At 42.8% G+C, this 12,263-nt stretch overlaps 1 protein-coding gene across 2 annotated transcripts in view; it reads left to right on the top strand.

The window, feature by feature from the left end:
• Positions 1 to 11,933, top strand: part of ankrd44 (ankyrin repeat domain 44) — a 44,718-nt gene extending 32,785 nt beyond the window's left edge. The window contains exons 16-28 of one of the 2 annotated variants that reach the window (XM_030757660.1): positions 202 to 313; positions 784 to 855; positions 940 to 1,141; positions 1,994 to 2,081; positions 2,163 to 2,280; positions 2,901 to 3,123; positions 3,829 to 3,916; positions 4,049 to 4,132; positions 4,219 to 4,364; positions 4,455 to 4,537; positions 4,663 to 4,745; positions 5,378 to 5,469; positions 6,995 to 11,933. In XM_030757660.1, the coding sequence (XP_030613520.1) occupies positions 202 to 313; positions 784 to 855; positions 940 to 1,141; positions 1,994 to 2,081; positions 2,163 to 2,280; positions 2,901 to 3,123; positions 3,829 to 3,916; positions 4,049 to 4,132; positions 4,219 to 4,364; positions 4,455 to 4,537; positions 4,663 to 4,745; positions 5,378 to 5,469; positions 6,995 to 7,254 (1,651 nt within the window). In that variant the 3' untranslated portion in view covers positions 7,255 to 11,933. The remainder of the gene's footprint in view (positions 1 to 201; positions 314 to 783; positions 856 to 939; positions 1,142 to 1,993; positions 2,082 to 2,162; positions 2,281 to 2,900; positions 3,124 to 3,828; positions 3,917 to 4,048; positions 4,133 to 4,218; positions 4,365 to 4,454; positions 4,538 to 4,662; positions 4,746 to 5,377; positions 5,470 to 6,994) is intronic. The other variant, XM_030757661.1, reaches the window with a different exon arrangement.
• Positions 11,934 to 12,263: the final 330 nt, after the last annotated feature.

Here is a 12,263-nt window from a genome sequence, read left to right on the forward strand (position 1 = left end):
AATTTATTTGTCACAGATGGATAAAAGATGAAGGTCAATAAACTGTAATCATATCTGCGGGAATCCTCCAGCTCCTTGTGTAAAGTGTGACTCACATTTAGCTGCAGTCAAGACTCACCAAATAATATTACGTCATAATACATTTAAAACGGTGTCGGCGTGTCGGTTCGAGTGTGGTCTGAAATGTTGTTTGTGTTGCAGATGTTTAGAGTTCCTGCTTCAGAGCGGTGCGACAGCCTCGCTGAAGGACAAACAGGGCTACAGTCCTGTCCACTACGCTGCAGCCTACGGACACAGGCACTGTCTGGAACTGGTCAGTCTACTCTCTATAGTCCATTAACAAAAAGTAATGGCTAGAAATATAAAAAGTAACAGGTCAAAAATAATACATTTATTGATTAGCAAAAGACAGAAGTAGTTAGTTTAATGTAATTTATTAAATAGCTAAAAGAATTATAAGTAGTGGTTTAAATGGTTAGCAAAATGTCACAAATTGGTGAAGGAGTATAACACAGATTAGATAGATTCATTTAAAGATGGCTCAGTTAAGTCATTCTGACTGGAAGCCATTTCTGAACCCTGACTGAACCACATGGTCCTCACTGTGGAGAAACAGGATGTTCCAAACAAAAGTCCTCACAGAGATGCACACCTTCACCTCACACTCTGCATCAAGAAACAAAAATATGCTATAAGTTAATCCCTGAAAAACAGCTGCTTAGATCTGATACAGCATAAGAATAAACTGAGAAGTTTTCATGCTGATTTTGTCCTGACCTCCAGTTGCTGGACAGAGATGACACTCACCAAAACGACTGTGAATCTCCAAATGCCAGGAGCCCGATGCACCTTGCTGTGAGCATTAAACAGATATAAAGATTTGTTGTAGGTTACCCTGTTTTATTATTTATATTTCTAAGCAGTAATTTCTCTTTTCAGGCGTACCATGGCCATGCTCAGGCCCTGGAGGTGCTGCTGCAGGGGGAGAGAGAAGTAGACCAGGGGGATGAGGCGGGGAGGACACCCCTGGCCCTGGCAGCTCTTCGTGGCCACTCTGACTGTGTTCACACCCTCCTCAGCCAGGGAGCATCGCCACGCACCACCGATAAGCAGTACGGACGCACACCTGTGCACCTTGCAGGTGGGCTCAGAAACATGAAAGCATGTAGTTTAGGTTCCTAGTATCAGCAGTGGAGCTCACATTATAAGGTTTCTAAAGCTGTCAACCTGTTGCAGATTCTGGTTATAGCGGGCATTGAGCTACCAACTAATTTCCAGAACAGAATAAGTCCTAAAGATAGAATAAGCCCCCCCCCCACCCCCCACCCCCCCACCCCAATCAAACAGCTGATTCCTCCAATCCTGTTTATGGGACGCTCTGGGATATTTCATAATTCTGTTGGTTATTTATTCAGTTGGAAATATCAGATGTGCAAAACCAGTCAGTCATCGTTGTTGGGCCTAACTTTTGCTTCCGGCCATGACTGTGTTGCTGTTCCTTCAGTGTGTTACTCATTACTTAAAAATGACACTTGCCTTGTTTTTCGTGCACCTCGGGGCAGAACCCTTTAGTGCTATCAAAGGTTGCCTTACTTATTCTGTCCTCTTATTCCAGCAATGTGAGCATCATTTGAACATATATGAGCTGCCTGCCCTTTGGGCTGAATTCAGCTCTCCCTGTAGCTTCACATGACAAAATGTTATTCTTCATTTGAAGCTCTGACACAACGTACGGACAGTGTGCTGCTCACACAAGTCCTGGTTGCCTATAACTATATTTCACATGAGCTAAATTTAGAGCTTGTTCCACATGTGACTAAGAAAATGAGGTGTGTGTGTGTGTGTGTGTGTTCCAACTTTGTGTTAAATATTCTGTACACTTTTTTCAACTGTGGTAGCAGAAGTCATTACAACCTTTGCATCACTGAGCTGATGCGTTATCTGGCCAACCGTTGATAAATTTCTGCCACTTTTTGTTTTGTTCTCTTTGCAGTGATGAATGGCCATACAACGTGTGTGCGCCTCCTGCTGGATGAATCGGATGGTGCAGACCTCGTGGACGTTGCTGACTCTCAGGGACAGTGAGTGACCCTCCCTGCTGCCCCCACATATCCTGTTTGCTGAGGTTTTCCCTCTTAAATATGTCTCGTGCTTGTCTGCAGGACTCCTCTGATGCTGGCGGTGGCAGGAGGTCACGTTGATGCCGTGTCGCTGCTGCTGGAGAGGGAAGCCAATGTCAATGTGGCCGATAACCACGGCCTCACGGCGCTGCACCTCGGGGTGAGCAGTGAGCTTGTGTTTGTTTGTGGATTTAGTGCAATCTTTATTTAGCATTTCTTTCATTTGTGTTGGGGAAAAATAACAAGTTTGATCATACAATTTTAATGAGTGCGTAAACTAACAAACACATGACAAAAATGAACACACAAAGGAAGGTGTAACAAATAAAAATGCCTCGAGAAATGAGTCTCAGTAAGGGAGGAGAAATAATTCTTTGGTGTCCTGCTGAATTTGCTCACTTACAAAGAAATGAAAAGTCTCTCATTTTTATGGCAACACTTCACTACACTCTAAACTGTATTTTGTACTGAGCCTATATAAATGCTTTTAAAGGGCTCTCCCTAATGCACTTAGAAAATGTCAGTTTTCGGCAGCTTGTTTCTTTGTTTACTTTCAGTTAGACGTGTAGGAAATATAGCATTGTGAAATGAACCAGACCAGTGCCCTGTAGACCCTTTCAGTAATCATTCCATGCCCATGACTCCCATTTAAGCAGTCTAATCAATGCTCCTGCAGCTTCTGTGGTTTAGAGCTAAATTAACTTTTTAAAAAACGTGTCTTAATCATTAGAAGCCTTGAGCCACAGGAAGTCAGATTTATATTCTGTTCTTGTGTCCCAGCTGCTGTGTGGTCAGGAGGAGTGCATCCAGTGTCTGCTGGAGCAGGAGGCTTCTGTTTTACTCGGTGACTCGCGGGGTCGTACTGCCATCCACTTAGCCGCTGCTCGAGGCCACGCTTCCTGGCTGAGTGAGCTGTTGAGCATCGCCTGCTCTGAGGCACCATCGCTGCCCCCGCTGAGAGACCACAGCGGCTACACACCGCTGCACTGGGCCTGTTACTATGGTTAGTGGCACCTAAAGATGCTGATGTCATAGACAAGGTGCCTTTTATTCGTTCTTCAGTTATTCAGTTCACAGCAGCAGTTCTCAAGGTGTTTTATATTATTAGGGGAGAGAACCCCAAAAATCAGATGGTCCATTGTGAGCAACACTTTGTGATAGTGGGGAGGAAGAACTCCCAATAAACAGGAAGAAATCTCCAGCAGGATCCAGCGCAGGGAGAGCAGCCATGTACTGTGACCTTTATTAGCAGGCAAACATAAATCATCTGGTATTAAAATATGATAATAAGCATCTAGTAAAGAACAAGTTGTGCATTCCAGTAAACAACACTGGCCAACATACCAGAACTGGACTGGGATCCGACAGGATGTAATATTAGAGTATAGCTGCCAAGGTGTCGACCTTCGACCTTCCCTGTCTGAATACAAGAAACCAAGAAAAATAATAGCAACACATTTGCTATGATAAGTAAATGTGATTCATGGTTTTCCCATTTCGGCTGATAATTGGCTCTTCGGAAGCAGAGGCAGGGATAGATTTCTGTTCAGGATTATTTCCGTGTCTCTTATCATGTCTCTGGTTGTATCCTCCATCTGGTTTATTTTGTGTAAATAAAAATATCATTCAGCCTGTTGAAGGCAGAAATTCAAAACTAGCCTCGACTCCAATTAAAAAGATGTTCCCTAAAGTGTGTATTTGTCTGCAGGTCACGAAGGGTGTGTTGAGGTCCTGCTAGAGCAAAAAGGCTGCCGCTGCATTGATGGGAACCCTTTCACCCCCCTGCACTGTGCTGTGTAAGTCACACTGCTGACATTGTGGAGTCACCTCGAAGGATATATCCTCCTTTTGCTATTGGAATATTGCTTTCCCTTCTCTTCAACAGCAGATTTTGGTCACTGAACTCCTGTTTTTGTTTTATCGGTCAGAATCAATGATCATGAGCCATGTGCACTGCTGTTACTGGAGGCGATGGGTTCAGACATTGCTGGCTGCTGCGACGTTAAGGGCAGGTGAGAAGTGAGTGTGGACATGTCGCCAGTGCAGCTCTGCCAGTGCTACTGTGCACCATTTGTTCTCATTCCATCTGCTCTTACAGGACTCCTCTTCATGCTGCAGCATTTGCTGGTCATGTCGATTGTGTCCAGTTGCTCCTTTCCCACGATGCACCTGTGGACATTGCAGACCAGTCGGGTCGCACTGCACTGATGATGGCGGCTCATAAGGGCAGGTCCGGGGCTCTCGGTACGGAGTTCTTTTACATGTGTTTATGTTCAGAAAATAAAGGGTGATTTTGGTTTTTATACGCGCTTCGTGTTCTGTCTTGTGCTGCAGAGGTGTTGTTGACCAGCGCCAGTGCCAGCCTCAGTCTGACCGACAAAGACGGCAATACGGCCCTGCACCTGGCTTGCAGTAACGTACGTGTCCACAAAGGGGCACCACGCTCCATCCGCCGTATTTGTCCCAGTGTTGTGGTTTCCTTTGTTTACGGTGCTGTGTAGGATTTTGGGGGACTTTTTGACTTGAGTATTTCTTCTTCCAGGGGAAGGAAGAATGTGTGCTGTTGATCCTAGAGAAGCTGTCAGACACTGCCCTCGTTAATGCCACAAATGCAGCGCTGCAAACGTGAGTATCAGAATCTAAAACCTCAAAAGCACGTCTATACACATATGAAACACATTTGTGTTATTGTAAATAGCTTTCAAAATGATCTATTTAAAGGTTTAGTTAAGATGTGCGAAGGACCAGGGTTTCCATGTCTAGTTCCCAGCCTAGATCACTATTGATGAACTCTTAACCCCTAATCCCTAAATCTGTGCTGTCAGATATGTAATAATTGGCTTTTGACAATTCAGCACCATTTCAATGGAGCTGTTTGAACTGTAGCGTTGTGGTTCAGAGGGTGGTGAGCAGGAAGCAAATCCGTGCAGCCCTGAGTCGTCCTCATAAGTTCTGGTTAGTGAATGAAAGAATACGGTTTGTGAATCCTCACAGCTGAAATGAGATCTCTCTCCCCTGTTTGTGTATTTTCTTATTTTAGGTCTTAAAATGTTTTTAATTATTTTTTTCAGATACTGTGATGATATAAATTAAAGGAAGTAAAGAAATGCTTTTGAAAACCTGTGTTCAATAGATCCACATGGTTTTCCAGCATTTCTGCTGGAAAACCATGTGGAGGAGGCTGGGAGTAGGGAGATGCAGTCGAGTGAAACATTACTTGCGTAACCATAAATATCATTACTTTGGGTCTCTGTCAGTCCTCTGCACCTGGCGGCTCGTAGCGGTCTGAAGCAGGTGGTCCAGGAGCTGCTGTCCAGAGGAGCCAACGTTCAGACGGTGGATGAGAACGGTGGGTAAATCTGGTGCTTCTAAGGCCCCGGCTGCACGCCCTGATCGCTGGTCTGCATGAATGTCGTCCTTCTTTCAGCATGAACTCAGCTTGACTACTGATAAGTTTTAATGTTGTTTTCCATGTTCGCTGCAAATGAATCAGTTTTTAAAAAGGGTTCCCACTCATCAGGAAGGCTATTCGGACCAATCCCACTGATGAATTTTTAAATCAAATGAGTTTATGTGGCTTCTTTTTTGGGCATTTTTTGGCTTTTATTTGATGGCAGGTAATGAAGGAGGAGCAAGATGAAATGGCACAACATGCAACAAAGGTGCCCGACTAAAACTGGGGACTTTGCCTTTCGTGGTTGGCAGTCCAGCAGTGTAATAAACAACAGCAGTGAGATGACAGCAGATGGGTATACAGAGCAGGGGTGTCACACTTCATGGTCACCAATAACGAGTCCAACCGTATCTACAGAAACCTAAATGAAGAAGACGGATGGACTGCAAATGATCAGTTTTTATAATTTAATCGTGAAGATTTTACAGCGCTGTGGGAACCCTGATTAAAACTGTTCACGTGTTACTTGTTTGCTTTCCATGTGGCAGAGCTGATGTTTTTATGGAACACAGAGCTGGATCTCAGTTTGATTTAGGCCTGAAATAACTGATTAGTTAGGATCAGATAGAACAATACTGGATAAAGTGCTTATCCTGGGAACTTCAATTTTGTATACATCCAACAAGTGAGCAACACTGTTAAATTTCACCTGCACTGCAGATTAATCTGTGACCCGTTTCTTTTCTAATGTGGACCAAATTTGACTTTTTTTTTTTTCCTTTTTAAAAACTGGATGTTACCCTGTTTATATGAGAAGGTGCTGAGCTGGGGGCGGTCCGCTAACACTATTCCTGGTAACTAGCTGGGTTAGCAGGATGCATTTTAAATTGCAAATGTGATGTTAGATAAGCTCCCAGGCTCACCAGTTTACACGCTCAATGCAGCAGCCCGGGTTTGAAGCAGGGCCATCCTGCTCCCAGCCCGCATCAGAGTGGAGAGAAACATTCTTTAATCATCTTCAGCTGATTTTCTTGAAATTCTGTTCAATTTAGCTTCACTTTTAGATAGAAATATAGCTTTTGTCTCCAAGGAGAAAATCTGGTTTTACTGATCATTTAGACCAGTGGAAGGACGTAAGTACGGTTAGTCATGAGTACCATATTAATTATGAGAATTCTATCAGTGCTCTTTGAGCTATACTTAAAACATTTTCTGTAAGCATTAAAAGCATATTAAAAACATGCTGCAGCTCTAGCTTTTGAGACTGAAGTGAAGCTGAAGCCTGTCCCTGTCTTCCATGTACCCCTCCTGTCTGTCCATGTTGTCAATGGGCTGAACACTAATGGAATGCTACTCCGGCTTTGTCTTCTGCTTTGCCTTCCTCTGCTTCCTCCACGTCTACGTCTCCTTTTTGTCTGCATTTGTTGCCCCCCCCTCCCTCCCTCCATCTCTGTTCTTTCTCTCTGTCGCTCTGCCTCAGGTCTGACGCCTGCTCTGGCTTGCGCTCCTAGCAGAGAGGTGGCTGACTGTCTGGCTCTCATTCTGGCTACCATGATGCCTTTCTGCTCACCTTGCAGCTCCGGAGCTCCCTCCCCAGGGTCCTTGTTGAGGCAGCTGCCCCACCAGGGGGGTAAAAGCCTGGGCACTGGTCCTCGGGGGCCACGCAGCCCCAGGAACCCTTCGGGACCATCCAGTGAGGGAACCACAGAGAACGACTCCGAGGACTCAGAAACGTTCTGACTCCCCCTGAACTGACTCTCTAGCTTCCTACCTCGAGCGGTGCACCTGAACGTCTTACCTCTCTCCTCCTGGAGGAACGATGCAGTGTTTGAGTGCACGACTGAGGGAGAAGGATAGAGACTTGGTCATTTATAGAGCTCAATAATGTTCAATATTAAATAAATAACCACATGAATAACTTGTGGAAAATACATGATCATGAGAGGAGTTAAAATAGATGGTTAATATATTTAACACAGTTTATTCATATTTCTCATGTCTTCTGTTTGTTTAATATTGAACCTTTGGTGCTCCACATGCAGTGTCTACATCTGTTCCTCGTGTGGGGAACGTGAACAGCATCGCTCTGCTTTGACGCCAGGCTGGAGGCTCTGCAGCTTTTTTTTTTAGTGCTCTTTTTAAAAAAAACAAAGATGGGAGCGCCTGCACTGCCCAGGACTGACTGACAGGAGCCCAACGCGGCGCTCCGTGAACACAAACCCGATCTGGCCCAGTTGTGGTTTGGGTCTGCATGCTTGTGTTAATTTACACCACGGTTCATTCTTTCTACTCACGGGTGCTTAAATCCAAACCGACCTCGGTACTTAGTCTCTGCGCGGCGCAGCAGCTCGCCTCTGAGACGCGTTTTGTCTTTTTAAAAGAAGCCATTTTTAACTGTTTGTACAAAATGAAGTAGACTTAAAAAAATCAAAGTGTAATTTTAAAACTTTTTATGATTTAGGCTTGTTGTACCAAATATTTGACTCCCACAAATAAATAATTAACATGTGCTGAAGGGTCACAGGTACATAGAGCTTGTTTTTAACTGTTTAACAGCTAAAGCACAAATTTGTAGGTTTTTGTGATGAAATGTGGATAGAATGTGAATTCTATGGCCTCTCCACGAGGTGTTAGTAGTTCAGATGTAGACCAGAATAGAGGACACTTGGTACATCTCCATTTCCTTAACATGCTTTCTTCCCACTACGGAGAGAAGTTTAGAAATCTGTGTAAGCCACCCATGCTCCAACAAGAAGGGTGAAATATTTCCAAAGTTAATATTCTCAAACACTTGGGCACAATGCTATGATAGTCTATTAATGTTTTAAGCAGTGGCCCACCTCATTGCCTTGAGCTATCATTAGCCTAAAACAGGATTAGCATAATCCAGAAGAACCTCTTGCTGGGTTAGATTGTTAGCGTAATACTTTTCACATACAAATCTAGCAATTTAACTCTTTATTAATCTGAAAATAACAGATTTTGTGATAGTATAAAGCCACCAACTATGTGCTGCTTTCAGGTGGACTAAAAGTAGTAGAACTGGAATAATGATTTGGGGTAACTGAACGATTTCCAAAACATCCAATATATTAACCATCAATATGTAGTGCATTAAAATCAGCTTGGTGACATTTCCCTGTGTGGTGTGGCCAACATCAGGAGTAGACGGGTGGAGTGTGTCACAGGTGGGGTTGTAGAGATTAACCATGGGGGTTAATGGGGGTCACTGCTACCGTGCTAAAGCAGCAGTCGGTGTTCTTCTAGTTTAAATTCAGGCTGAAGGTCACAGGTCAGTTCACCACTTGAAGCAATGTGTGGAATGAAGTCATGTGTCACCATTAAAGGATCATTTTCCAGGTCAAGGGTAAGGAGCGACGTAATAAGGGAATGGAGATGTACCCAGTGATGAATACAGGGTTCATAAGGACCAGATTAAAGGATGAGATTATGAATAAGATTTATGCATTTTGTCCTCTGGCCTTGAATGGCCATCTGCACTGTTTCCACTCCATGTGTATCCCTTCCTGTTGTGCATGCTTGCACATTTTGTTGTCCAGGGTAGCAAAGTGTTTTTTTATTTACTGTAATGTTTAATCATGGAAGCCCAGATTCTTAACAAAGACCAAATTTCTGAAGCAATGAAAAGCTCTTTTAGCTCTGTTCTTTGTGCTATTTATTATCTATTACATGATGGTACAAATACTGCCAGCACTTAAATGTAAAATAACACAGGGCCTCACATTCCTCCCCTCTGTTTGTCCACCTGCCAGCTATGTGCCATTGTTTCCGATGTGTCCAGTGCCTTGATGATTTCTTTATCTTTTACAACGTATCCTGTGTTAGTACTTTTAAAGGATGAGTTCACCGTTATTGCAAAATAATAAGTGTTAGTGGTACTGAGTGGTGCAGATTTTGTCCATGCTTTGAGACTCAGACTTCTGCCAGCAGCAGGGTGGAGGCTGTTTTATTGTTTGTGGAGGATTTTTTGCCTTTTGGTACACGGCTCGATACCCAAGGAGTGTAGCAGACAGCTGTCAGTGCTGCTCAATGGGAAATAATGTCTCTAACTAGCCATTGAATCCTCATCAGGAGCTGCTAAATGGAACTGAAGGTGAAGCTCGAAAGCCAACGTGTGCTGTGAAAACCAGACTTGATGCTGCTGAAGGTCACGTGATGTGATGGGAAGCTGTGGAAGAGTTAGTGAATGGACCTTTAAGTGGTGGGGATAATCCACAGAGCTCACTGTAAGAAGAAAGATGGGGAAATGACTGAAACAGCGAGTCCATAGACGGAAAATTAGTTTTATTTAATAACTGCCTCCTTTTTATATAAAAATACCAGCAAGTATTTGCTTGTTTTCTTTCTCTTGTGTGAAATTAAAAAAAAAAATTCTTAATTTTACAATGGATGAAGGAAGATTTCTGCCACAAACAATGAGTCCTCTCTCTGCTCCTTGGAGGTGCAAATCTTAAAACCTGGACTAAAGAAAGTCAAGCGTCACTCGGCACCACCAGGTACCAACAGTTTTGTTAAAATCATGTGAACTTATTCTTTATTTTAGCGAGTGTAATATGAGTTGTTAAGTTGCTTTGAATGACAGTGTTTGACACAAGTTTCACTCGAGCATTTTCTCTCCTTAAACCTGTGAGGTCTAAGTCGTCATGTGTAGGAACACTTACCCTAATCCCATTATTTTGGAAAAGGCAAAAAGTGAGTGAGGAGGTTTTAGTGTTTCAGTTAAAATGAGGATTTCTTTGGTCCCCGATTGCCCAGACTTGGGAGAATAAAGTAGTAAAAAAAGGTCTGATTGCTGAGGGTCAGGGTCATCACCAGTGGCAACTTAGACCTCAGAGGGTTAAAGGCTGGTGATTTTCCCCTCCCCCTAATTTTATTGTCAACAAATCCACTGCTGCATAAGCCCTTTGGTTCCTAATGAAGAGTCAAATGATTTCCACAGAAATGTCCTGAAACTTTCCAAAGAACTAAAAGTCTCTTTGGCTTTATGTTGTCTGTGTTTCCTCTGCAGTCTGAAGGTCAAGTCAGAAAGAATTATTTTTTATTTTTATCAGTTTGTGTAGTATTTGTCTCACCAGCTGATTCCTGTTGATGTTAGAGAGGCTGGATCACAGCATTAGAAAGCAACAGTAATGTTTAAAGGAAAAAAATGTGAGAGTGAAGAAAACAAAATGAGCGGATGCAAAGACTGTTGGGAAAAGGACAATCTACAGCAGCTTCGAATGGCCCTGATGTACAAAACCGTGATGACATTAAAGTCAGACCTCATACTGTCATTAATACTCACCTGGTTTTACACTTTGGGAGTAACTGAAACGGTGTAAACCATTTTGAATTCCATTGTAAATCCAAAAAAAAAAAAAAACCTTTGTAGAAATAAAAAATAAATGTAAATTTCTTGATGAACTTAAAAGTGCTTTGGAATCCAACTCATATTTTTTAGTTAATATAACAAGAATCTCAAGGATTTTCTTAATTACACAAAAGCAGCATGAGTACATGTGTGTACCTGTAAGTTATTGAATCAGAAACTGCAGTTACAGATATTTCAGTGCAGCTGTTATTACTCTGCACTGCACACTCCTACCTGGGCCACCTCAGTGATACTCAGCAACCAGCTACCCACTCTTCTCATGTGTGGATAGAGGTCCACAGATCGGGATTTCACCAGCATGTTAGTGTTAATTTCTTTGCACGTTTATTTCTTTGAATGCTGGATTACTTGTTGAAATTCCACTGTGGGCCCTGATCATTTTCATCATTTAAACTTTGATTTCCCGGGTGGAAGTGCTGTTAGTGTTTTAGTCTCCTGAGAAAGCTTCTTCAGAAAGATTTGGGCTTTTGCTTTCATTAGTACACGAGCGAGTATTATTGCAGCAGGATCGATTCGAACTTTGTAATTTAAGGACAACAGTGCAGCTCTGTGGCTCAGAGGAATGAGTTATTGGGCTTTAATACATTTTAGTTTGCAGTCATTTGTTGACAATAAAATATCTCCAGCCTTGTGTGTGTGAGTGTGTGCTAGCTTTAGGTACTGATATGAAATCCACTCGCTTCTTGTACATTATGTACTGTAAGGAAATGCTTTGTATGAAGAAAATCTCCAGCCCAGATGGTTTTGTTTGACTTTGGATTAAAATGGAATGACTCATGAATCCTGTTGCTTGATAAGCACATATATTGTTAGTAAGCACAGTCTTCTCTGCCTCTGCTGTCCCTGAACGACAGAGCCTGTCTGCCAGTATTATAATTCAACTAGAAAATGAGCTTCAGCAGGCCTGACAATCGCCATGTGATTTTCATACCAGTTCCTGATGCAGTATGACATGCAGGGGGCTGTTTGTCACCTACACTTTGTTTTATATCAACTGTACAACAATAAAAATCAGTTTGGAGTTAAAGGTGTGGTGGTTCTTTTTTTGGATGATCTGAAATTATTGTACTCAGCCCCACAAACCTTAGAAGCATGGTGTCTAACCAGATACTTACTCTGGATGGCATTACTCTGGCCTCCAGTAACACAGTGAGGAGTCTTGGGAGTCATTTTTGACCAGGATATGTCCTTCAGTGCACATATTAAACAAATCTGTAGAAAATTCATGCATTTATTACTTCTAGGCTGGACTATTGTAATTCATTATTATCAGGCTGTCCTAAAAGCTCCCTGAAAAGCCTTCAGCTGATCCAAAGAGCAGATTTCTCCCAGATTGGCTTCTCTTCATTGGCTCCCT

The sequence above is a fragment of the Archocentrus centrarchus genome, chromosome 21 (genome assembly GCF_007364275.1).
Source record: "Archocentrus centrarchus isolate MPI-CPG fArcCen1 chromosome 21, fArcCen1, whole genome shotgun sequence".
NCBI lineage: Eukaryota > Metazoa > Chordata > Actinopteri > Cichliformes > Cichlidae > Archocentrus > Archocentrus centrarchus.